This window comes from Chaetodon auriga, chromosome 2 (genome assembly GCF_051107435.1).
Source record: "Chaetodon auriga isolate fChaAug3 chromosome 2, fChaAug3.hap1, whole genome shotgun sequence".
Lineage (NCBI taxonomy): Eukaryota > Metazoa > Chordata > Actinopteri > Chaetodontiformes > Chaetodontidae > Chaetodon > Chaetodon auriga.
The window spans coordinates 23833504-23859437 of record NC_135075.1 but is presented as its reverse complement, the minus strand read 5'-3'; the positions used below and the strand labels follow the sequence as shown (position 1 = coordinate 23859437).

General features: G+C 38.4%; 2 protein-coding genes across 2 annotated transcripts in view; both read left to right on the top strand.

Annotated features, from left to right (window-relative positions):
* LOC143327616 (cysteine and glycine-rich protein 1-like) overlaps nt 1-25934 on the top strand; it is a 314154-nt gene that overhangs the window by 140815 nt on the left and 147405 nt on the right. The gene's annotated exons all lie outside the window — the stretch shown is intronic.
* On the top strand, nt 1231-20019 carry igfn1.4 (immunoglobulin like and fibronectin type III domain containing 1, tandem duplicate 4). The gene is made up of 24 exons (XM_076744916.1): nt 1231-1285; nt 5857-5947; nt 7137-7169; nt 7672-7794; nt 8253-8392; nt 9479-9578; nt 9841-9922; nt 10003-10195; nt 10338-10451; nt 10857-11025; nt 11204-11476; nt 11663-11908; nt 12181-12231; nt 15326-15441; nt 15708-15849; nt 15943-16236; nt 16421-16723; nt 17042-17221; nt 17333-17461; nt 17552-17631; nt 17876-18068; nt 18664-18960; nt 19600-19920; nt 20015-20019. Exons 2-24 carry the CDS (start codon nt 5902-5904, stop codon nt 20017-20019), a joined length of 3630 nt encoding a protein of 1209 aa, XP_076601031.1. The 5' UTR covers nt 1231-1285; nt 5857-5901.

The window sequence follows — 25934 nt, the reverse complement described above, 5'->3', positions numbered from 1 at the left end:
ATAACGCTTACAGGAGAGCATCAAATACATCTTCTGAAGCGCTGGATGCATTATAGCTGCTTTACAACAGCATGGCCATTATTACTTAACACTGTTTTTAAAATGAGACTGATTTGTTTTCTCCTGCTTTGTTATGAGGTGAGATATTCTTAGATAGCTCTCCTGGACGGAGTCAGGCACGACAGTATTCACTGATTAAAACAAACCTGTTAATGAAAAATAAGGTTATATGTTTGCTGTTTCCTTGTTTGCTAATTTCAAGACAGACTTTGCCACTGACAAAAGATGCCCTCACGACTGGATAGATCTGTATCTGGATGTGAAGCCGGTAAGACACGAGTCGAGGCTGGAAAAAAAGCAACTTATATCTGGATGGAGTGTCCTTAAACATACAAATCCCACACATCAAAAGCCTTCAGTAATGCATTAATGTCAAGATAATCAGAAATTTTGTAATATTAGCCCAAAAAAAAGTCTGTAGCACACTTGACAATTTATGAGATTACCCTTCTTGAAGGATACTGGGAACACACTGTTATCAATATGTTTAAAGATGCTATTCAAGACTGCTTTGACACCCAATAAACACATTTTATTTTTAGCTGGTGTCAATAGGAGTCATTAGCACATCTAAACATTAATACAATGTTTTGGTGTTCTCATAATTTCATAAGAGTGTCAGCACGAGCATGCTTGGCTGTCAACACTTTGCTCTGACTGCAAACTTTCAGCTCCGCAATCCAAGTGTGACTCTACTGACTGACACTGACAAATCTAACAGCCAGAAGAAAGACGAACTATGCCCGACTTCCACATTTCTTTTCCTGAGGTGAAAGTGAAAAGTTGGAAATGACTGTGTGAAAGGATTAGGATACATGAGGAGAAACTATTACACAACAAAGTCAACTCAAGCTACATTTCACACAAGCAGTGCAGCAGACAATATCTATGTATTGATATCATAACAAGAACTGGCTTAATTTCAATTTTCAGGAAGAAAATATACATTCAGACCTCTCCTAAAGAAGCCCCATAGTCACACTCGGGGTCATCCCACCATGAGGCTTGTAGCCAACCATAGCTTTCCCTCCTCCTTCTTGTGATTTATGCCAAAAACAAAAAAGCAATCCCCTTTCTTGGCAGGCACCATGTCTGACAACGTGGGTGCTTGTCGCGGAGTCACTTGCATTCCTGTAAGGGTTTAATAGCTTGAAGACCAGGGAGGCAACACTCAAATATCAGACTGGGAAGCAGCACCACTCAAGAGGATCACTGGAGCGCTCAAGTAAGTTCATCATTCATCTTACACACAGCACCACTCTTAGATGGAGGTGTTAAGTATTTAGAGTTGGCTTCAGTCTTTAACACTGAACTAATCCTGCGGGTGATTCACTCTTAACATCTAGTCCAAAGATAACACTAACTTAATGTGGCAAACTGTGGAAAGTGTTTGCCTATAAACACAACTGAGCTGCTTTCTTTGATCAAGTGCTCTGATATGGACATCACAGTATCTTAGTTTTTTTCCGTTATTTAAAGCATTGGCAGAATGGCTCCCAGAGTTTGCAGCTCTGTTTACTCAATTGTGTATATTTATTAAAAAGTCTGTATTAGTGTTAGATCTAAGAGGTAATAAAGTTAGTCGAGTCTTTTCCTGGAGTTCTGAAATTCAAATATATGTTAATTTTCACTTCAAGAAGCACGAGTGGCTTATTACAACACTTCAAATTAAAAGCTAAAGTTTGTGTACTCACGAGGTCTTATGGACATTTTAGTTTGAAAAGTTGGCAAATTAAATATTTCATTAACATTCATAGTTCTACATATTCTTCTGCCATACAAAGATAGTTATCTAACGGCCCTTTGATAGCTTCATGGCTTAGAAAAAAAAAAAGACTTTTTGGGAGCATCCTTTTCAAACACCTAGCTTTCATTTTCACATTAACACAGTTCCTGCTGCACATGTCTCTCCCGTTTCTCCAACAAAACACAAAAACTCTCTGCAACTAAGGCAAAAAGACAGTGAGGTAAAACACCAAATTAAGCAAACCTGCCGCTCTTAGCTCCATCACATGATCAGCATCAACACTGTCTCCATAGATAGCCACATGCTTTCTGGACATGCCCTCAGTGGCGTGTTGCTTTTAATCATTTTTATGATCTTCTCACTCTCTTCAGTATACTGTCCCGTGCTGTGTTTCAACGCTAGTCACACAAGCAGCTGGTAGCGTTAACAGCGCTATGCAACACAGGCCTCAGGAAGCCCATAAAAAACAACTTACACAGCAAGGAGCCGGCTTGCTTAGAGTGCAGCTCAAAATGTTTACTGAGCACAAAAAAACTTCTTATAATTAGCATTCATGACCACACTGAGGAAAAAAAAAAAAAAAAAAAAATCAACCTCAACAGCAAGCAATCTGTAGTCATGTGAAAGGCTCATCATATTTAGCATATGCTGTATACAGTTACATCATATTTAGCACAAGACTTTTCCTGCAACCGTATACAGCATGACTTCAAAAGCTGAAATTATTCAGACACTGACGTAGTTACTGTATTGACAAACAAAGTAAGGTGCAAATTGAAAACTATGATATGTCACGAGCTGGGATGTACTACTGATCATGTCTTTTTAAGCCTCAGAACATCAGAATAACATAACACACTGTGTTTAAACCTTCTATACTGAGCAGGTTATACCATGGTACAACTACCTCATCATGTCAACAGTGATTTACAAGCATATTAAGATGTCTGACATGGGATGTTCACAGTTTTATGTGGCATGTGACCTATCAGATGACAGTTCAGTATTCTCATCTTCCAACCTGTGGACCATCGACGCCCTAGAATATCACCCTGTAGTGGGTGATGCTTGATTTGTGCAAGTACTTTACATGAGAGTTATGGGTAGTCAATGATATCCGAAATAAAAAAATCAATGTCTATGTCATGGTCAACACTGTGGCAATGGTTTTTCAACATTATTTTGAAGTTATTTTGAACATTTAATAATGCTGATACAATTTGTTCACTCAGGTTTCTTTCATAGTATGAACGCCTGAGAATAAAAGGGAAATGTAGTTTCTGTTGTAAAGAAATCAAGGATTCACTTTCACATTCTGTCTCTGACTGATGGCATGAAATAGTCCAAAAACTCCACAACGTTACATCATACCCAGCACGTCTTTGAGCTAATTTCAGTTAATTAGTGTTAGCTAGAGCTGCCATCTTGCGCAGGTTTGTGTCCGTTTGGATGGACAAGCACACGATTAAAAGTTACTTTAGAAACAAACGTAATGGACTGAAATACTTTCCGTCTGTTTTATCTACATTTTGTGATGGACTGAGCTGTATCGGGCGTTACCCCAGAGACAAAGCGATGAGGTCATTTCCTGTAAGTTATCATGTGAGCTACACAAGGAGCGGCATTGGCTGGATTACTGCTCCCAAATGGATACGCTGCCACAGTGCGTGCCATGCATCATAACATAGACCCGACAAATCAATGATGAATTCCATGCCAACTATTTTTAGAATTGATTAGCTATTTCAGCCCTCATTTTAAGTGTACGGCCTATAGTGATGATCAACAGGGCTCTCGTTGTAGTTCTAACTGGTCTTGTGTCAAGGGAAGTGGTTTCAGAGCAAAGAGTTTCAGAGTCCAGACAGCATCAGCAATATTTAGTTTAAGGACACAGGTTTTCCCATCAATATCTCACATTTACATTCAGCAATGGACCTGAGGAGGATATCCAGTCTGTTTCAATCAATTTTCAATCAGTTACAAATCGCATACAGCATGTCTATGTGTGGTGTTGATGTTAGCGGTGGGTGCAGATTACAATCAATATTTGGGAACACTAGCATCTCTCCACCAAACCTGTAAACCCAAGACTTGGAGTGACAACTGGTAAAGGGAATAACAGGAAATATGTTCTCTCCCAGAAAATATATTACAGCTGTAGGAAATACCCTGCATGTTGTCACAGTCACGTTTGAACCGACACTGTGATTAAGATGGAAAGTGATGCAACACAGAAAGGCTTTGGAAAGATTTCAGGCAATTTACTGCAGCTTAATTCACCAAAAGCTTAAATCTGTTTTTCTCCATTACCTGGTTTTGGGAGAACTAATACATTAACAGTCTTGCAATGATTGCCCAAAGGTTATGGCATCTCACTGTAAGGAAACAGGCTGTTGCTCTGATAGCAAGGACTTGTGCTAACATTAGCCAAATATCAAACTGTTTGCTAACCATACTCAGAAAGCAAAGATCAAACTCTGGTTAAAGGTCCTTGTAGAAACTGTGCTGCATTCAGTGTTACTCACCCAAATGCCCCACGTGTAGCCTTGACGTCTAACAAACATGATAGATGCTTTTCCTTTCTATTAAAAAATTTGCAAAGCCGCGTTTTCTTAAAATTCTAAGACCTTCAAAAACTCACACACACAGACAAGAAAACATTGCTTTGTAGTGCTATGAGTGGTCAAAAACTCCACAGGGGACTTTTAACCATCAGAGCCAATTTCTGAAAAGTTACAAAGAGTTGAACATGAAATGTTGGCAAACTTGGCAACATTAAATTTAAGAGCAGAATAACAAATGCATAAATCAGTAAATACTTCATGACTAAGTCCAAGTACTGGAAAGGTGATACATTATGATCCCTCCAAGTTAAGAAAATAAAACATTAAAATAAGTCAAATACTGTACTACAGACAATGTATTCATAGTATTTTGATGTCTGGTATTGGTGTGATTGTGCCTTACACAAAGTTACTTTAAAAACTCCTCAGATCAGTCCAGCAAACAGATACAGGAGAGAGGCAAATGTGCAATTATGTGCTCCAGTCATGTTAAGTTATACTGTATGCCTAGCATGTACTTGGCTTTCTAAACAAATATTAGCATTTCTGTAAATCCCCTTAAGCCCCAGCAACACTGAATCCACTTCAATTAATGTCCCATCAGTCTATTTTTGTGAAGTGACATTTGTCATTCTAAGTTTAGCTACCATGTGGGTAATGAAAGATTGCTATGTTCTCATAGAGGTGCCTGCTGCGAATGGAACTGACACATCATAAAAAAGGTTGATTTGATAAGCATGTAGTCATCTGAACACAAGCCAGCACGGTGCAGCTTAAAGTGACAACAAATACCCTTGAATAATGACAGTTGAAGCCTGGTAAGAAATTACATCATGAGGTTGATGCACTACCGTCCTAATTTCAAGAGGATTTTATTTTGGGGGAATGTGATAACACTCTGCATGAAGCCACAGACGATCAGGTTTTGTGTCTTCTACTGTATACCAAGAGTCTACAGCAGAATCACTTTTCTTTTTTAAACAAAAAGCATTTTACCGTCTGATTTTGTAACACCTGGGACTGTAGAGAACTGTAACTTTCTTTTTAATTAATCTGTTCAAATAATCAGCCCCTCCAGGATCTTCCAAATCAAAGCAATTAACATAAATGTAACTAGTCCTAGCATTACTCAAGGAACTCTGCGTTTTCTTATAATCGCCACAATTGTCAATTTCAAAATGAAATTATCAAAAGGGAAGAGGTTGCAAATTCAGCCAAACATTGCACTTTTTTCAGTCTAGGTCAAATCAATTCACAAATCTGCTCAATGCCAGAGGAACTTTCCTGCCGTCAGCTGAGGCTCTTACGCACGTCCTCTGCCTAAATCCAACACAAACGTATTATTATTTCATACATTATTATAGCAAAATGACACTTGAAAGCTACAAGTGAATTATTAATCGTATTCTTTCCGACTCCTGCCAGTTGAATACATCAGTAGAGATATAAACACTGTGCTTGAATCCCTCCCATCATCTATTGCAGTTGGGGACATCTTGCTGAATCCATCCAGGACTTAAAGGAGCCAAGATGTTTAGACGATCAGTGGTGACGGATGGGACAGCTGCTGGCCAAGGTAAGCACTAAGCCTGATCTCATTTTCTACGTGGGGTATTAAAGAAGAACGGCCGATATCAAGCGTGTCTGCACAACATCTCAACAGTTTAGATTTGATCTTTTATCTCATATTCTGAAGATGTATTTGCAACACAGAGATGACAAATAACCCAATAAAACCAGAAATCTAAACCTGGAAAAAAGAAGCGAAAAATAGAATGACAGAATGAAGCCTTAAACCTAAAGGAACCTTGTCTTGAATATATTTTTCTCTTTAAGAAAATAGATACCAAAAGTTCATTACTTGTACTCCCTTACGTAATGTTCAAGTCAACTTAGGATGCAGCTGCAGATCCGTGAAAAAATGTGTGTGACTCAGACTCTGACAGTAATAAGATGAAACATTTTCAGGTCAGAGTCAAACAGAACTGACAGAACAAGGTTGGCGAGGAGATCTATTAGTGAATATTAAGAACATTGTTGAATATATCTAATGTGTATTTCTATTTCTGTCTTACAATATCTTCCAACTCCAATTCAAAAAAAAGCTGGGATGCTGTGTAAAACATAAGTAACACTGAATGTGATCATTTGCTCATCTTTCTTTGACATATACTCAACAGAAAACAGCACAAAGGCAATATATTTAATGTTATACATCATAACTTCATTGATTTTTGGAAATTTTACTCAGATTTCAACTGTTTCACTGTAATATAGTTAAAATCAGTATGTTCAGAAAGTTTAAGGCTGAAATTCACCTGCAATCACCGACCACACTGTACAGCATGTACCCGTAGTCTATTCAAGGCCAACAGGAGCTCATAAAGAAGTCGACATACATCAGTGTCACCATCACAACACTGTACACTGAGGCAGATTTACAGGCAGCAACGCACATGAAAATTTTCCACATTCACGTCATTTTGTGCACTTATAAATTCTAGTCGACATTTCCCATTGGATAATGCTGCAACCTGACATGGACAGAGAGGAAAAATGTTTTTGAAAAATGTTGTAAATATTAGTGTTTCATCTGTGCTCATGTGATTAAGACTCATCTGCCAAATCTTACATGTCGCCATTCAATGGACCAAATGCAAAAAGAGCATTTTATTTCCTGTCCCTCAGTATAATCTAATCTATAATATGCTGTTCATGCCTTGCTGACATGTGCTGTATATACTCTCTAACATGTGCCTTATCAGGTCCTGATGCAGAGCATTACAATGGTAAGGAACGTAGGCTTAGGGGACAACAGAAAAGCTGTCACCAGCTGTCTTCTTTTTTTTCCTCACTGCTTACGAAGGCATGAAGAACTGATATGGATTTATTAATATACTGTATCAACGTACATGTATTGTGTGCGTGGATATGTAGGTGCATCACTACATATCTGGTTTCAGGTTGAATTTTAGGCATGGAGTCAGGGGAAAGGATAAAAAGATAAAAGTTATTGAAATGGAAATGTGTTGAACATGTGACACAAAACAGCCTTCAAACACCAGAGGCGCATAAATACAGCTCTGAATGATAATAAACTAGTTCAGCGGGTAACATTAAGCATTCTAATATGTCATGTATTAGAATGTGTCTCAGCATGCTTCATGTGGATGATGATTTGATTACAAAACAGCAACAGGTTTTGAGGCTTGGATGCGATAACGCTCAAGTTTTTCATTCTTTTCTCTATTTAAGTGTCAAACGTATTGTCGCTGACATTTCATTTTCCAATGCTGACAGTGGGGATCAAGAAGAAATCTAAGGTCCCCGGGGTGATGATTACACAGTTTATCGAGACGCTGCCAGAGGGCAAGAGCCATCCAGACTTCACCCGCAAGCCGATTGCTTTGACCATCCAAGAGGGTAAGACTGACAGCATAACCATAATTTTAAACATTAACAGCAGAAAATATTTGAAGGGGGAATTTCCATGATTCTGCATAATGGATTAGATCCATGACTTTTGTGCACGAGGCCAGTGGGAGCAGCACAGCCCTGCCATTCAACACCCAGACTCCTGCGTCAGTCAGATAAGGTTAAACACACAGGGACTTCAATTTAAACCAGGAAAAGCGATACGATTATCAAAATCTATGCTGTTATCATTTTGCATGAGAAAAATCCTCCACTATCTGCATTCACAATGTACAAAAGTGGTATCAGACACTTCAATCACTCTGTCTTACAAAGTATACGAGTGTACATATATTATAAATCGATAATCATACAAAATAACACAGAAATATTACATATATTTGCAACTATTTCCTGTGTTTCCAAAAAAAACAACTTGAGGTGACCTTGTCTGTCTTTCTTTTCAGGCAAATTTGCTTTTTTCAAAGCCATTGTCACAGGAGACCCACAGCCGACTGTTACATGGAGCAGAAATAATGGAGATGTGTCTGATACGTCAAGATACCAGCCTAAATATGATCCCAACTCTAATGAGCATACATTTGAGGCAAGTGATACGGGCTATCAAATCGCAGTGATACTACACAACATCGTGCTGATGTAAAGGAGCGGTAAAAATAGGACAGAGAAAAATACAGAGAATGAGAGAGGAAAGAGAAGCAGCTGTTATTGGATTACATTAATGTCTTCTGACCCATCAGTATGCTTTAATGAAATGACTTCTATAATAAGGAGATTTCACACATCTTGACAGGAGCAAAGTCAACAAAGTCAGTTACATGAAATGCGCTGGGCATGTCTACGCCCATAACCCGCCAGCTCACTGCTGTCTGAGATTGAAAAAGCTAAATAAAAGGCACATAGCTACACGACGAGGCCAGCTACCAATCAAGCAGTGGGAAAGAGCCTGTAATTACACCAAAGCATTTCCATCAAATTGATCTGTCATGTGCGAGATGTCACAGGGATACCCATCTATTCCCATTAGTATTCATTAGACACTGTGGTGATTCTCTGCTGGGGGTACTTCCCTTGTGGATACCTCTGCAGTTGCTAGGAGGAGCAGGGAAGGGCTGGAGTAGCTCAACTTATTTGATGAAACAGAAATTATGATTTGGTAAAAAAATATATCCACACTTTTGCATTTGGAGAGAAATTAACATATCACTAGTATTAGATCATAGTGTAACTAATAACCTTCAAACTACCTTCAACAGGCCGAGTACACAGACGCCTCATCAACCTGAGCGAGCTTTAACACCTTAACACCAAGTGCTGCACAATAAGTGAGTGGAGAAGTAGAAACAGTAGAAATAGATAAATAGATAATAGATAAATGGTTGAATAATTCAGCTACTTCCACTCCAAGTGGTACTAGTACAAATGCAGACTGGACAAAACGGGAAAAAGCACAGACCATGCTTAACAATAACCATCATATCCACTTTTAAAATAAAATCCACTTCAAATGTCCAAATTAAAATCACAACCACTTGAATGAATGGTGTCAATTAACGGGTACTAGAGCTCATCTGATAAGGCTGTGGGGGCACACAACCCATTAGACAAAAAGGCTGGGCACCACTGCTCGATAAAACTTACGACATATCAATATATGTCTTGTATCTTCCAGATGCCGAATGTTATGGCGGATCAAGCTGATACCTACAAATGCTTCGCCGTGAATGAATATGGACAAGCCATGGTCACAGTTGTTCTGAACGTTATTGAAGGTAAGGACTGTTTGCTTGCTGCGCATATGACAAATTAATGTGAGCAATATTATGCAGAGTCATTTAATCTGACATGGCATACGCACTCAAGCATTCTCCCACATCTACTTCAAACTGAGCACACTGGGATCCAAATTTGACACTTTACTACTTCATGCCCTTGTGTGTATTACACTCATTCGGTACTTATCGCTCTGCAGTCCCTCTTGTATGTTAATTACATGATTATATTAATAACGTGAGTACCCTCTTCTGCTTTCAGTTGGTTTCAAAAAGACCAAAGCAACGCAACAAGTAGCCGAAGCCACTGATGGGAATTTTAAGACTGTACTAAAAAGGAAAAGGTGGGTTTTTGTTGAACGGTCTGTTGATGGGATCTATAGATTTCCACAGTCAACTGAATGCAGCTTATTCTAATTTCCAGTAAAATCCGTCCGAAAACTGAGCAAGCTGAGAAAAAAGAGGGAGAGATTGATCCGAAATTTTGGGAGCTCTTAATTAGCGCTGACAAGAAGGAATATGAGAGAATCTGTGCAGAGTTTGGAGTGACTGATTTTCGCTGGATGCTCAAGAAGCTAAACGAAATAAAGAAGGAAAGGGAGGAGGAACAAGCTGAGGTTTGTCCTATTGATTGTTTTATTTTTGATGCTGACTACACATGCTTTGATACATTATACAAAAGTAAACAGAAGGCAATTTTGTGACCATTCATTTGAAATAATTCTCATTTGCTTTCATCTCATTCTGCTTTTGTGCCAGTTCGTCAGAAACTTGTCCAACCTGAAACCCATTCAGGTCAGTGCAGATGGTACTGCATCCTTTGAGATTGACATTGACCTTATTGACCCCAGCAGCTCCATATTCCTGTACAAGGTGAGTATGGAACTAAATTAGAACTCTCCTAGCAGCCCAGTACTACGCAATAGGTCAGGGAGATAGCCAAATAAATTAAGAGGAGTCATGATTAAGGGTTCACAGTTAATCACAGTTAATTTAAATAATTTGAGTAAATTCTAGATGGATGGACAGATGGACCACTATTACTGGTCATGTCTGCTTATCTATTACCCTTCATGCACAGTATATATGACAATAAAGAATCATACATACTAGAGCAAATGGCTTTGAGTTTGAAAATGTTTTGATGAACTTCTGCTATGATATTTTCCATTTTAATTTAAATGAGTGACATTTCGGAAGCTCTTATCTTGCCGCTTTGCTCAGCAAGCACAATTTGAAGCATCCTAGAAATAAATTTTACTGTATATTTCCCCCCAGGACGGTGAAATGATTCCATATACAAAGGAGTTGGGAGATAAGATGAAGCACAGCCTTAGACAAGTGGGGAAGAAGTATATTTTCAGTATGAGGGACCTTATGCCAGATGATGCTGGACTGTACCAGCTGGATGTGGAGGATGTGAACATGTTTTCCACTGATTTTAAAAGTAAGTTTTACACTTGCACACGTAACAAATTTAGTTGACCTATTTAAAGCACAGAAAGACAATATTTTTTATGCACAATGCAAACACTAACTCTCATTAATAATTATTAATTAATTTAATTTAATAATTATTCATGCAGATATAACTACTCTAATCTAAAATGCTTGTTATATTTCAGTCCCAATGGTGGATTTCTTGGTGAAAATTCAGGAAGTGAAGGCAATGGAGAGAGAAGATGCTGTTTTTGAGTGTGTTCTGTCAAATCCATTCTCCAAGATTTTGTGGTTTGGCAAGAATTTACCACTGGAACAAGGGGATAAATATGATATTCAGGTTTCAGAAGACAAGCTCATTCACAGGCTGGTGGTCAAAGACTGCATGGTAGTAGACAAAGGAATTTACTCTGCCTGCGCAGGAATAAAATCTTGCAACGCATGGCTCATCGTTGAAGGTAAGATATTACACTCCACCAACAGACTGATTGACAATATTAGCAATGGATAATAACAATGGTTTGTAATGGAATATTAATGAGCAAAATGCCTGATTCATCTTACCAATTATTGCTTTTCATGTCATGGCATTTTCAAGTGCGCACTCACTACATTTATTTATTTATCCCCCCCCCCCAATTCAGCTGATAAAGATGCCCAGAAGGGCAAAAAAACAGCAAGGAAAACAACAAGGGCAGGAGGATCTGGGGTGGATGTGCAGAAGATTGCCCAAGAGCAACAAGCAAAATTAGAGAAGGAGAGAGAGGAAAGGAAAGAACAGATTAAAGAAGCTGCAGCAGCTGCACCACCACCTGAATCCCCTCCAGCTCCTGCACCCACGAAGGCTCCAGCTGTGGCTAAACCTAAGGCAGCGAAAGACCCCGAACCAAGTGAGAATGCCAAAGGTTCAGGAGACGGGGGGTCTGAATTTACAATTACAGTTAGGGGGACATATTGGCCAAACTTACTATAAATCAAAACTCCTGAATTGTAATTAAGACAAATACAAATCATCAAAATTGTAATTCTTGACATGAGTAACATGAGTTATGTTATTTTGTAATTTGTTTTTCAACTTCATTAATTGTAACATCTGAGTACTTGCTGTGATCATTTGTTGCTTTGATCTGATTTGTATGTAACTCTCTTTAATGGTTGTCAGAAAAGGCAAAAGAGCCAGCTGCAGTGGATCCGCCGGTGGTAGTAAGTACTGGTAAGAAACTTAAATGGTCATCTGCATGCATTCAAATGTGAATATGACAAAGTATAATGGCTTCAGTTATAGGTTTCCTTATCCCGATAGTCTTCACTTTGACAGAACATCTCTGCATCAAAGATGTTTATGCTGAGTTCACTGTTATGTTTTGTCTTTCATTTCTTGTATGCTGTGTTGTGAGCTCATTATGTGATTGCCTGTTTAATGTCAAGCTTTGTTTAGGAGTATATCGCCAATTTAGAGTCGACAGATGAGGCAGGTTGCTATGCTTCTCCGCAGCCGTGTACTTTGGTCTGCGCCTTGTCTGATTAAATGTCAGTTTTGCGTCTTGGTTGCTGAAATCATGTTGTGAAATATGCTCAGAATTAGTTGAATACTGGAGCATGGGATTTAATTTATGCAGATTCTTTTCACCTCTCCGCAACTCATATAGTTACTGAGATGCAACAACAGGTAGTTTACAAAGAAACTGATTTCTGTTTTAGGCACCACACCAGTGCCTCTGCACTTATTAGCCCATTGTACACAAATTGTGTAAACTGTTTTTCAAATCATGCTGTAGTTTGTAAGATCTTCATGATTGTGTTTCCCACCATTCAATATGCAACCACTCATTCATTTCATTGTCATATGGACATAATCTTAACATTTCCGTGTTAGTTAATCCGTCTCGGTATTATGTCTGGTCTGTTTGTTGAAGCTACATAATTAGGGCTTCAGTGTCTTTGTATGTGCAGACTGGTTGGAACAGCAGACAGACAGGATCTTTACGTGGATTACCAACATTACTTAAAGTCTCTGCCAGCTGATTTTCACACTCCCCTCCAAAAACACTCTTGGGAACGTTGTCCACTATTCTTTTTCTCCAAAGCAGTTCAAACTATTGAAAAGACATTTGCACCTCTTCTCCCCCACTGAGCATCTGAAAATGTATGAATATGATAATATGGAAGTGACTCAAACCATATCCCATCCTCCACCACCGCTGTTCTGAAAAAGAAAACTAGCCAACACAGTCACACAAACCATTCATCATTCAAGAGGAAAAATGGATCTGATTAAAATTAAGTTTGTTTAATCTCTGTACATTCAAACTGACAATAATACTGAACAGCGCAGCAGAATTATACTGGAAGCAATTACAGTAAGAGTAAAAGCTGTAACATTTTCAGTTAGCTAAAACTTCTTCTGAGCCACGCAAATGATTTTCTGATACTTCAGCAACCCTCGAAACATCATATTATCCAAATAGAACATTAAGCCAAACTGATCTTTATAATGTCCTTTATATCTGCACAGTCAGATTTGAGAGACTTTGAATCCCCACAACTTTGAACAGTCGCACCAACACAGTCCAAACGCTTCAAACTTTCATCCATAAGCTACACAAATGTCAGAGTAAGCACAACTCATGAGCGCAAGCTTATGAGAAACATCTGTAGACACAACTCAGGACTGAAATGATTTATGTTTTAATTTCCAGCTAAGTCTCCTACAAGAAAACTAGAACAGATCATCACTCAAATGTAAAATGTTTGTTGTAGTTAAGACCGAAATAAATCATTTTTATTGAATTTAAAGGTTCATTGTTGACGCTGTAGTATCAGGGCTTCATCAATAATTGTATATGGATATAAAAAAAAAGAAAAAGCTTTCATGTCATGTAAAGAAAACTTTCTCCAACTACACAGCTCTGTGGCTTTCTGGAAGTTGGAAAGAAAACATTCAAAAAGCTACAATATTGTGGCATTTATGGCTTTTATACTGTCTGTGATCACATTCAGACTCATTCAGACACAACACATCAATTGCAGCATCTGGAAAATCGGAAGTGGTAAGAGAGACCAGGGTGGAGCATATAAAACTGAGGGAGTAATACTAACCCTATATCGACTTCAAATAACTTATTGTTATTTCTGTTAGGCCACTCAGCTGAGGAAGCCGGTGGTGGCGAAAAGCTTGAGCAACCACTTGCAGATGCACAAGGTGGTATGCCAGATACCGAATGAAGTACAACAGTAACACAGATATTAAAATCTAATAAAAGACAAATAAAATAACTTTTTTGTTTGCATTAGTGATGCAATAACAAATCAGTATCTAATATAATTATCACATTGTCTTTAACATCCTACCTGTAAAGTTAACTCGTTTTTCTTCAGTCAAATGCCAGTTCTTAAACGAGAGGGTGTGAAATAACACAACAGGGACTCTTCATAACCTGCATGTAGAAACAATATTTTTAATCTAATACTGACTCTTACTGTTCAAACATGTTCATGTCTTCTTAGAAAGTCTTGTGAGCTCACTGGGTCTCTGTTAACAAGGTTTGCAGAGCTTTGCGTTTGCTGCTTGTCTTCGTGTTTGTTTTTGTTAGGGCTCAAACCCTGAAGGGGTCAAACCCAAAATGATTAAGAAACAAATACAGGTTCGTTGTTGTAGTTTAAGTTATTTAATTTCTTCCCTGCTTTTCAAAGCATAACATCAACCTCTTTCTTTAAGCACAGCTGAGGCATTAGTCAGAGAAAATCACTGATATTCATGAACCATTAACTACTACCTTTTAATTGAACCATTTAACTAACTGCCTTTTCTTCCGTGTCCCCCCATCCTGTGGCATCCCCCAGGGGTCAATTCTGAGCCCCTTACTGTTCTCTAGTTACATGCTTCCTTTGGGTCATATTATCTGCAACCATAACATTAATTTTCACTCCTACGTTAATCTGCTTTATGTCCCCCTTAGACCCAATAATTCAGACAATTTGGCAAATGTTTTATCCTGCCTCTTGGACATGAAGTGCTGAATGTCTCAAAACTTCCTTAAACTAAGAGATTCCAAGTCGTAAATCCTTTTGCTTGCTGAGACTCCCTTCCTGAGAAGCTCAGGCTAGCAACTATCCTACCTTTAGCTGTATACCCTGTTTGTGAAGCACTTTGTAACTGTGTTTTGCAATGTGCTTATCAATAAATATTATTACTTTATCTCAACAAGCATATTAATGAGTGGAAATTATAAGCATGTGTATCATTTTATTCAGTACACATACAGTCCTAAATGTGGAGAGTAATTTCTTTGTTGTATCTTTCCTAGAACCTGAAATTACCTGTGGACTCTCTGATATTTATGCTTTTCGTGGAAAGCCAGCTGAATTAATTGTGAAGATGAATACAGACAGCGATGGCGCCTGGTTCAAAGACGGAGAGCAGGTAAAAACCTTGAATTAACATACTTGTTACATACATACAATATGTGCTTTTTAAAATTTGGAAATTTATCTGACATTTTCATTTGAGTAAATTCAAAGAGCAACAGTAAAATCTTTTTCCTATATTGCCAACATTAGAAATGACCAACTATAAAATGCAGAAGGCAAAATTGTGTTTTTAGATGAAGTTTTTTTCTTCCTTTTTGGTTATTTAGTAATGTGACACCAAAAAGCATAAAGATCTCCCTTTCACTTCTGATTTGCTAGTTAAACTCAGGTGCTGGGGTCCACATAACCAAAGACGGAACCTCTCACAAGCTAACAATCCAAAGCTGCAGAGACGACGACTCTGGACTTTATCGTTTTGTATCTGGGGATCAAAGTACACAAGGGAGGGTCACTGTTGGAGGTATAATTTACTCCCCTCTATTGTAGAGCATACAGTATATTAAATGACACAACAGTTCTTGAGTATTAAACTGAATTAAACTGTTTCTCACAGATGTGCCTGAATTTGACCCAGACGACCTTCATAAGTTCTCCAAGCCTGTGATCATAAGAGTGGGCCAGAACGCTGCTTTCAAGATGCCCTTTCCCCCTCAGGAGTCTTTGCTGGTCAGTTGGTTTAAGGATGGCACTGAGATCAAAGACGGAGGAGGAGTTAAGATAGTGAGGGAGCCCAATCACAGCCGGCTGCTGCTCAGAGACTGCCTGCGGACTGACACAGGGGAAATAAAGATCCAACTCAAAAACCCATTCGGGGCTGTGGAGGCCACATCTCAGCTTATTGTGCTTGGTACGAAATCACAAAAATCTAATGAGAAAAGTGAGAAATACTGTGAGATAAAAAGATAAAACGTATAGTATACAGTATATATGTTCTTTACCACTACATTCACGTCCAAAAATAAAGACAACTTTTCCCAGGCATCACATTTACGTCACTACATTTGATATATAATACCATGTTTTCACAACAGATCGGCCAGGTCCACCCGAGGGTCCCGTGGAAACTGCTGAAACCACCTCATCTATGATTGAAATTAAATGGAAACCTCCCAAAGACGACGGCGGCTCCGCTGTCACCAACTATATCATAGAGCGGCAGCTGGCTGGACAGAGTCTGTGGACGAAACTTGGGGACGTCTCAGCTGACAGGACCTCCTTCAGAGACAGGAATGTGACTCATGGAAAGAAATACAACTACCGCATCTATGCAGAAAACCCTGAGGGCCTCAGTGACACCCTGGAGACAGCTGATAGCATTATGGCAGGCATAATGAGTGAGTGTAGAAAAAAGAAGTCTCATTTAGCATTCCTCAGCAAATCCCATGTTAATCTCCCTCAGGTTGTAATAAATGAAAATGCCTCCGGATAGGTTTTCTGATTGCTTCAAATCGTTTATCACCGGCACTATTTAGTCGCTGTAGAACACCCACTTTTTTATCTTTGCTGTAATAGTTGCTCTATCTCCAAGAGGGATGGTTTGCAATATCCTGCAGTAATAACATGTAGATGTCCTTAATTTATTCCATGTCTTTAATTACTTCTTAATTATTAATAATGAGCTTACTTGATTAATTAGACATATCATTCTTTAGTACTCTCCGGTCCACCTGGTGCCCCCAAAGTGGTGAGTGCCTCTAAGACCTGCATTAACTTGACTTGGACCCCTCCAGAGGACGACAGAGGAGTACCAATCATTGGTTACCAAGTGGAGAAACGAAAGAAGGATACAAATCAGTGGATTGCTCTAAATGCACTTAATGAACCTATTGAAGGTTTGTCAGAAACATTTAATATTTAACATTATAGTATGTTTTGACTGTGGGGAGATTCACGTCTTTTTCATTACTATGTTTTTCCCGCAATGTCATTCCTGTTATTTTCAGATGTGAACTACGCAGTTAAAGATATCACTGAGGGAACGGAGTATGAGTTCAGGGTTTCAGCAATCAATGAGTCAGGATCAGGGGATCCAAGCCCTCCCTCTACAATGGTGTGTGCAAAGAATCCCAACAGTAAGTAGTTAACTTCCTTTGTCGTACATATTAATGATTTATCGAGTTTGTTCCCTGTCTGCATTTCATGTTTTGTGTATTTTCATCCAGTGAGACCTTGTTTTAAAGACCCAGAGGATTTCATTGTTGTCAGAGCAGGAAATTCTGCACGTGTCAAGATTTGCTATGAGGTATGAATGAGCATCACAGCTGTAATGTATTACTGAGTCTTTATTCCACGCTATGAATCCTAAATCTATCTTTTCAAGTCAAGTCTGCATTTCATATTTTTCTACCCCATTACAGCATGTTCTTGTTCTTGAGTATTCTCAAGTACTGAAGCATTCATATTCTTGAGTGATGAGTTCACCACAGTGTGACATGACTGCACATACCTCACACTTTATCTCATTTATCCAATATCAATATCTCCAGGCCGAACCTCCACCTCAGATTACTTGGCTGAAGGATGATGAGCCAATATCCCCATGGATTCATATCATCAATACAGAGGGAATGTCTCAGCTTGTTATTCCCTCATCAAAGCGCTCAGATTCTGCCATTTACACTATCAAAGCCAAAAACTCTGTGGGTGAGGCAACGTTCGACGTTGAGGTTAGAGTCACAGGTAAGGATAAATAACAGGGTTTCACACCATCATTAGGGCAGAAAAACAGAAGATTTTGTACTGAAACTACTTGAGGTGCTGATAATATCTGCATGTTAGTTTGACAATCCTCAGGTCATTATGATTAATTCATTTGTTGGAACTTAATATGACTGCTTCCATTGTGTTCCTCTAGCTAGATGAGAACGTCATTTACATCAACACTGGACAACATTAATTGGGTAATATGTAGCCATATTAAACTCCAATGACACGCCGATGTATTAGCAACCCAGTGTAAAACCCTAATTAACATTGAACAAGATCTAAATGGAACGGAAAACATAATTCCTACTGTGTAACATGCAGTAATAGGATATGATTAACTTATTACAGCTGTCAAATGCAAATGCATTCCTGGTAAAAACTCATATGAGTGAAATGCCTCTTGAGTAAGGTAAGATTATGTAAGGTTTCAAAGCTGCCTCATTAAAAACAAATTAATGAAAATTGCTCCAAAAAGGATGGGAGGGGGAACAGTGCAAACGTTTAGCAATTGATTTTTTTTTTTTACTTGTCTGTAAAATACTCTGGATCTTATTGTATGTGTTGCTAGACGAACCCAAGACTCCAGGGCCAGTCGAGCTGGAGCAAACAGTCCAGGGTAAAGTGTTGATATCATGGGCTCCCTCTCCAGACCAAGAGCTCGACGACCGGCTGTGCTACATGGTGTCTCAATATGACTCCAACACCAGAGTGTGGAAGACTATAGCAGACCGCCTCTTCTCTAACACATACACAGCCAACAACATCTTTCCTGGGATTGAGTACCATTTCCGGATCTACGCCAAGAATGACATGGGCCTCTCAGATCCATCTCAGTCACCTACATGGGGCGTCAACAGCAACAGAGGTGGGTAATTACAGTTGTTCCAGTTCAGTCCTGTTTCATTATGCCATTACAGTAAACTAAACCATATACGGTACACAGTGGTTGGACAGTTTCATATGCAATCAGTTACGATTCGATGTGTACTCCACTCCAGACTGAAATATCATTACAAACATTGGATGGACTGGCATGAATTTTATTTAACTACTCCTGATCCCGAGAAGATGAATCCTAATGAATCTGGTAATCCTTTAACTTTTCATTTAATGCCAACTGCAAGTTCAGGTTTTCAATCATACAGTGAAACCTCCCCACATCTACGTGGATGTCTAAATTGATTGTTGCAAGACTTGGTACAGACGTAAATGGTTCCTGATTATAGGTCATGTTGTAAATGTTTGCATGCCAACATGACGACCGTGGTAATCATCAAGAGTCCCTGGCACAGCTGTAGAGTCTTGTCTTGCTTGTACTTCTTTTCTCCAACTCCAAAGTACAACTTCTTTTCTCCAACTCCAAAGTACAATCACATTAATGAATCTGTGAAATTGCTGATTTCAGAATTTAGACCTGTGTAAGGATCGATGCTAGTAATATTATCACATGATTTTAATGATGAGATGAATCTTTCCCTCTTTGACTTCTCTCATCAAGTTCCAGTAACATCAAATGGAGTTAATTCATCGGCAGTCTGCTTTGAGAGGCCTCCGTCCATCTTAGTCCCTCTTAAAGTGCACACCCCACCTAAAGGTTACCAGCTCTACATGACGTGTGCTGTCCGGGGATGCCCGACACCCACTGTATCCTGGTACCTGAACAACGTCTGCATCAACTCAGACAACAACTATTATATCACCAACTCATTTGGTGTGTGCTCCATGTACATTCTTAGAGTCCGACCAAAGGACGGTGGTGAATATAAAGTTGTTGCAGTCAACGCTCTCGGCAAGGCAGAGTGTTCTACTAACCTTATTGTCAGAGGTAAGGTTTATCTTAAGAGCTGGAATTTTTGCAGAATTATGCATTTTGGTTGATTCTTATAATGATTATGATTCTTTGTGCTTTTTCTCCACAGATTAAAATGACATGAGGGTTTTATGCAGCCTTTTCTCTCACTGAGATGTGCTGGAAAATAAGGAAGTGGAATTTTTGGTTTCATTGCATTGACAGCATGTGATACTTTTATGTGAAGGGCTGATAAAACCATCTAAAATGGTCTAAATACTTATTTATTTTATTTAAATGTGACTGATTTACAATTGTTACCCTGTCATCAGCAATAATAACTATGTAGCACGAGTGAAGTGATAAACTATAACACAAAGACATCTGTCAAACTTTCATGTTCTTGTAACAACTGAAATAAAGCAACAAAAGGACGACTGTGTGTTCTGTCACCAGATTTTCTGCCTTTATCAATAACTCTGAAAGTATTCTTTACTAACTTCACTGGTAGAAGCAAACTCAGTGGCCATTATTATTAAAGCATCAGATGTTTCTAGCATGTGATTCCAGAAGCACATGACTCCAATATCTAAGCCCATGACACCACATTTTCATTATGGTTCCATATATACACACACACACGTGAGCTCTGCAGTAAATTGTCTATAAGATTGTCAGCTACAAACTTATATCTACGCTTGGCTCCAACACAAATCAAGTCCATACTGTACATACTGTGACATCTAAAACACTTTCATCGCTGCTGAATATAACCTTTGGACAAAACATATACGAGCACAATGTCTTTTTTATCGACACTATTTTGACGACATTATAGTGAGTGATTAGAGTGGAATTATGCAACACTGTTCTTCCTTCAATATTTAGCACAGTTGTTAACGTACTTGCTTTATGCAAGAGCGCTTACCTCATTTCCTCTGCCAGGTCAGAGGTAATGTTTGTGTAAATTCTGCACTCGTGTCATCAGGCTTTTCTTGCAGTTATGTCAGAGTCGTTTATGAGGTCAGGGTGACTATTCAAACTGTCGGGATAAGTCACGCTTGTTTAACCTCTGACAATGTGAACCCAAAAACCTGCTCATTGCAAAGAGTCCAACACACCGCCACACCATGAGCAACCGTCTTTTTATAATGCCACCACACCACCAGTGTGAGTCACAGAATACCAACGACATGCTGTGAGAATTTCCGCTGATACTTTTGGAGACTAATTGGAACAGCCAATTCATTTCAACCAGAGATTATTTTACCAAATAAAATGTCTCATGTTCTTGTTTATTGGCCAATAAAATCCATAGTACAGTGATCATATTACCAGAGACCTTGTGAAGCTGCCAGTCGAAATATTTTGGTTAGATGTTTTGACTCTTACTGTACATGGCTATTGTGGATCCATGAATCAGAAAACCTCAACCATGAACCATGATTAAGTTCAGTGATATCAATCATAAAGAAAAAAAAAAAAAATCTCAAATTCATCATAGCTTAAATCATAGTTTAAATGGTGTTTTCATATCGTCAATAGTAATGTTGGAAAACTGTTGACTGGATATGTCCAATACCAGATTGAGTGAACAGTCATAATGTATTTCTAGTGTCAGCTGCAAAGTGATCGCTTTCATAGGAATGGGTAAGAGGAACCTCCACCCTTTACCACTGCTGTAATATGGGTTTTTAACAACTACATTTCATCCATGTATGGATTTCCATGCACTGGAAGCTTTTATCACCGAACAAAAAGGGGTGTCACCTTTGAAATATCGGATAGTGTGAAGAGTACAAGCTGAAGACGAAGAGCTGAGCGCAGTGGGCGAAGAACTGCAATGTAAGTCTGACTTTTTCTTAACGGCAAACTTCCCGCATCTTAACCGAACTAATCTACTGACCAAAGGCAACTTTTTGTATGGCGGGACTGCAAGATGGTGAGATTGCAGGATGGTTTCAGTCAACAAGTGGCACAAGTCAAGGCAACTGACTCAGCAACAATCGGACAATAGACAAGCATCATTTGTTGAAAGAGCCAATACTAGAAGTGACAAATAGCACTGACAAGCTCCAATACATCCTTCAGTTACATATGATGCTGCTTTATTCTAAGACAAAAAGCACTTTAGGTTTGTAAACGTAGTAAATTTAATTTTCTAAAAATAAATTGCAGGATTTGCTTACCATAAATAAGCATTAGGTTGGGTTTTTAGGCTGTCAGAGCATTTGATTCACTACTAACCCTAACAAAGCAAAAGACAAACATAGTAAAATAACCATTTTATAGATCTTTTTAAACATTTTATGACCTACAGACATGCTAATACTTTATACAGCTGTGTAAAATGTTAGTGGATGGTTTGTTAGTGTAGCCTCGCTAACCTGTGCCGTAACAAACACCACAGAAACAGGAGTGATGTCTGTAAAAATACCTCGACCCTGAAAGTTTACTTTTTTTTTCATATTCACAAGAGTTGATGTCGTAAAGTCTGAAGAAATCTGAAACCGTGTATAAAGAAAAAAATATATAAATGGACCTCCTGATGTCATCATGAAATACTGATATTGATGATCTCAAGTGTGTGCCATGTCTCAGTGAGGAAGGTGACCTTCCCAACTGGCTTTCTACGACAAACAAAGGACTGAGTATGAAACTATGATCAGTTTGCACTGTGTGACACATCGAAGCCTTTATATAATATCTTTTTTTTTTTTTTTTTTTTTTTTTGATGGGTTGTAGATTTTCAAGGTCAGATATCCTTTTCACATTTTTTTCCAGTGTTCCTCCTACGGTCTTTAAATTAAAGGGCCGTGTAAAAAATCCTTATGGCCATAATCTTGATATACAGCCCACTTTGATCTAATTAAAAGCCTCTCAGCTCTGAAGATACTAAAAGCGCCACTCAAGTAACTTTAAGATTAGAAATAATCTACATTAACAGTTTTTGGTCATTACTATCCACTTGTACTTGAATTAAAGCTCTTGAGAATGACAGTCACAGTAGGTCAAAGTCATTACCTGTTCACTGCCTTTAAACAAAGGGCTCGGTTAAAACAAACTCTGTATCTCATATTAACTCTGGAGAGTTTTTTTTTCCCCAATAAGGAAATCAAATACACAGAAACACAAAACAGACCTACATGATTGATCTGGACAAGCAGTTTGAGTTTAAAGTCGATTTTCAGTCTTTTGCTGGTAGTTGACAACTAGGCACCTCACGACACTTACTGTGCAGAATATAATTTTAAGAGTTGGTGGTACAAAAGAGATTTACAGATATGTGCGTCGGCTTAACAGTTTGATTCCAAGACATTCTGCTCCCGTCTATGTTTGGATCCTGAGCAGTTAAATTGCTGGTACAGCCACTTGACTCCACAGGCAGTTGGGCAGAGTCAGCCACTAGGTGGGATTTCACATTCCCCTTTTACTGTGTCCCAGCATGTCTCCAAATGTCTGCACGACTCACACAGGAGTCAAGGCATCCCATTTTTGACAGACTGATGTCATGCGGTAACACAGATGATACATGAGGAGAACCTCCAGAGTTCCTCAACCTTTTCTGGCTCACGACCTCAGTTGTAGGTCTCCCAGTTTCTCATGACCCAGCAGTTCAAGAATTTAGTCATGAAGTTGAGTCCTGTCTCTGAGTATACAGTACTTGAGACTGTGGAGGGAGCTCTAAATCAATTATATCAAAATTAGAGCTGAAACAATTAATTAATTAATTAATTAATAAGTAAAGTGACAGGGTTTTGGGATGAATTTTGGGAAACTGGGATGGGAGCAGTCATTTAAAGCTGTGTAAATTGTGCCACTGCTGGTATTTGGTCTAAATAAACTGTACCAAAAATGGCTTGTTTGTGGCCATGTTTGCTATTTTCTGACATTTTGTAAAACAAACAAGTAAGTTAAATGTGAACCTAATGGAGATATTAATCAATGATAAATATAACTGCTTGTTGACTCTACAGCATACAAATGTATGAAACTTATCTTTTCATCAAAATATTTGATATGCCAGTATACTTATTTCTAATTCAATCATTTTCATTTTATGAATCATGACTATTTTTGCTTTTCTATTGTCATTACTATCATTTTATTATATTTTCCTGTCTGTTTCAAGGCGCATAGGGTGATTTAAAAAAAACAAAAAACAAAAAACCAAACACATTCACTACCGTTGAATAAAGCTTGCTTTTCCTCTGCTCAACATTGTGTGAACGCAAATATCCAAATCAGCTGGCCTGGACATTAACTAGACTTTACACTCCCTTGTATGCAGTCCATAACGCAAAGCCTGTGTAGCAGCTCCCTGATGCCCATGTGTGAATACAGCAGTTATGTTGAGTAAAGCTGCTTCCCACACTTCTGTTGATGTTGCAAATACATCTAAATACATGTCTGACTGATATCATTATTGCGGAGTTCATGTTCACCCTTCCCTCATTATCACCACAAGCAATATGTTTGGTTCTATATGATGTAAGTATGATGAATGCTGATGTAGATACATATGATTGTAACAGTTTGTCTTTGTGTTTCAGCCACAAAGTGATCAAAACACACTGCAATGAGTTCAGTAACAACCCAGGAGCCAAAAGCCCCCGGTAAGTTTGGAAAATGTGAGGGATATTTGTGTTTTGTTTGTTGTACGTAGAAATATGGAGAGGCTGTTTACAGATAAATATGTTGTATCATTAACTGCAATTTACACTAGTTTAACAAAAACCTTATATATACATATGTATACATATACATAATTTGACACACGTTACTCTTTTTTTTATCCAGCTGAATAGTCTGAGCTTTAATAAGTTTTTATTTACATCTACAAACAAAAATTACTTGTGAAGGTGAGTAAAATATGACTGCAGAAAAGAGGAAAAAAGGGAAAGAAGAGGAAAAGAAACTACACTTAAGAAAACCATTTCAAGACATCTGAAGTCATCTGATGTGAGAAATAACATTTCTTTAGTACTTGAAATGGAGAGAAGTCTTTCATGGATATACACGAAGGACAAGAAGTGTACCAATTTCATTTTCCACCTCCAAGAAATTTCAGAGTGTCAAACTACTCACACCCAGTCTAGAGGCCCAGTGTTGGTGGCTGTTGATATCAGCTTTACACAGCCAACAAATTCTTACTGAAGGTATCCTTAAGTCTGCTGGTGTCCAAATCTGACAGTTCTTCCAGGAGTGATTGGTATGCAGAAGCGAACGACTGACTGTGTCCTACCAGACTTGGATTATGTGTGAATCAATGCTTGGGGAACAAGGTTAAAAGAATCCTGCCTGCATTGAGATGATATAAGAGCGTAAACCAACCCCTTGAGAGATGACACATGCCGTTTGATGAATATTCAATATATGCCCTCTAACTGGAGTAGGTTTGCTGTGAAAAGGTGAAGAAGGATAATCTAAAAAGAAATTGTGAAACAATTAGTCAACCACGGAGTTTACAATACAATATGTCAGTGCAAATTATCTATTTTAGAAATGATTTCGTTTAAATTGAGTTCATTTTGTAGCATTCAGAGCAATGTAATTCATGTCAGGCTACTGAACAGAAAAAAATGGTTCGTTCAACATTACAATCTGCCTTCTTACATGTTTTTCCATGTAATTTTGTGCCACTACAGTAGAGGAAGGTGAGATAAAGGTGGTACAAGGTGGTACAAGTTTGCTAAATTCCAAAATGTGATTATTATGGCTTACCATACTTAGAAAGCTGTGGATATAACAAATATTTACATTTTAAAATTAATGACGGATATACAGAATGAACTTGTGGTATCTTTTTAGAAACCTGATAAAGAAAGTGACACAGAGTTACCTCGACGAAATGTCAGTGTCACATTTCAAACCAAAAGAGTGTGTTTCTTCTAAAACTGAATCTTAGATTGCACAATTAAAACCAAGAAACTTTATAGTGACTGATCTCAATTCATGAGCCCCAAATGAATTATTGATTTGAAGCCATCCCTCATATGTCAAACTGCTGGGATACATCGTGTTTAGGAGCAGTCATACAAAGCTGTCAA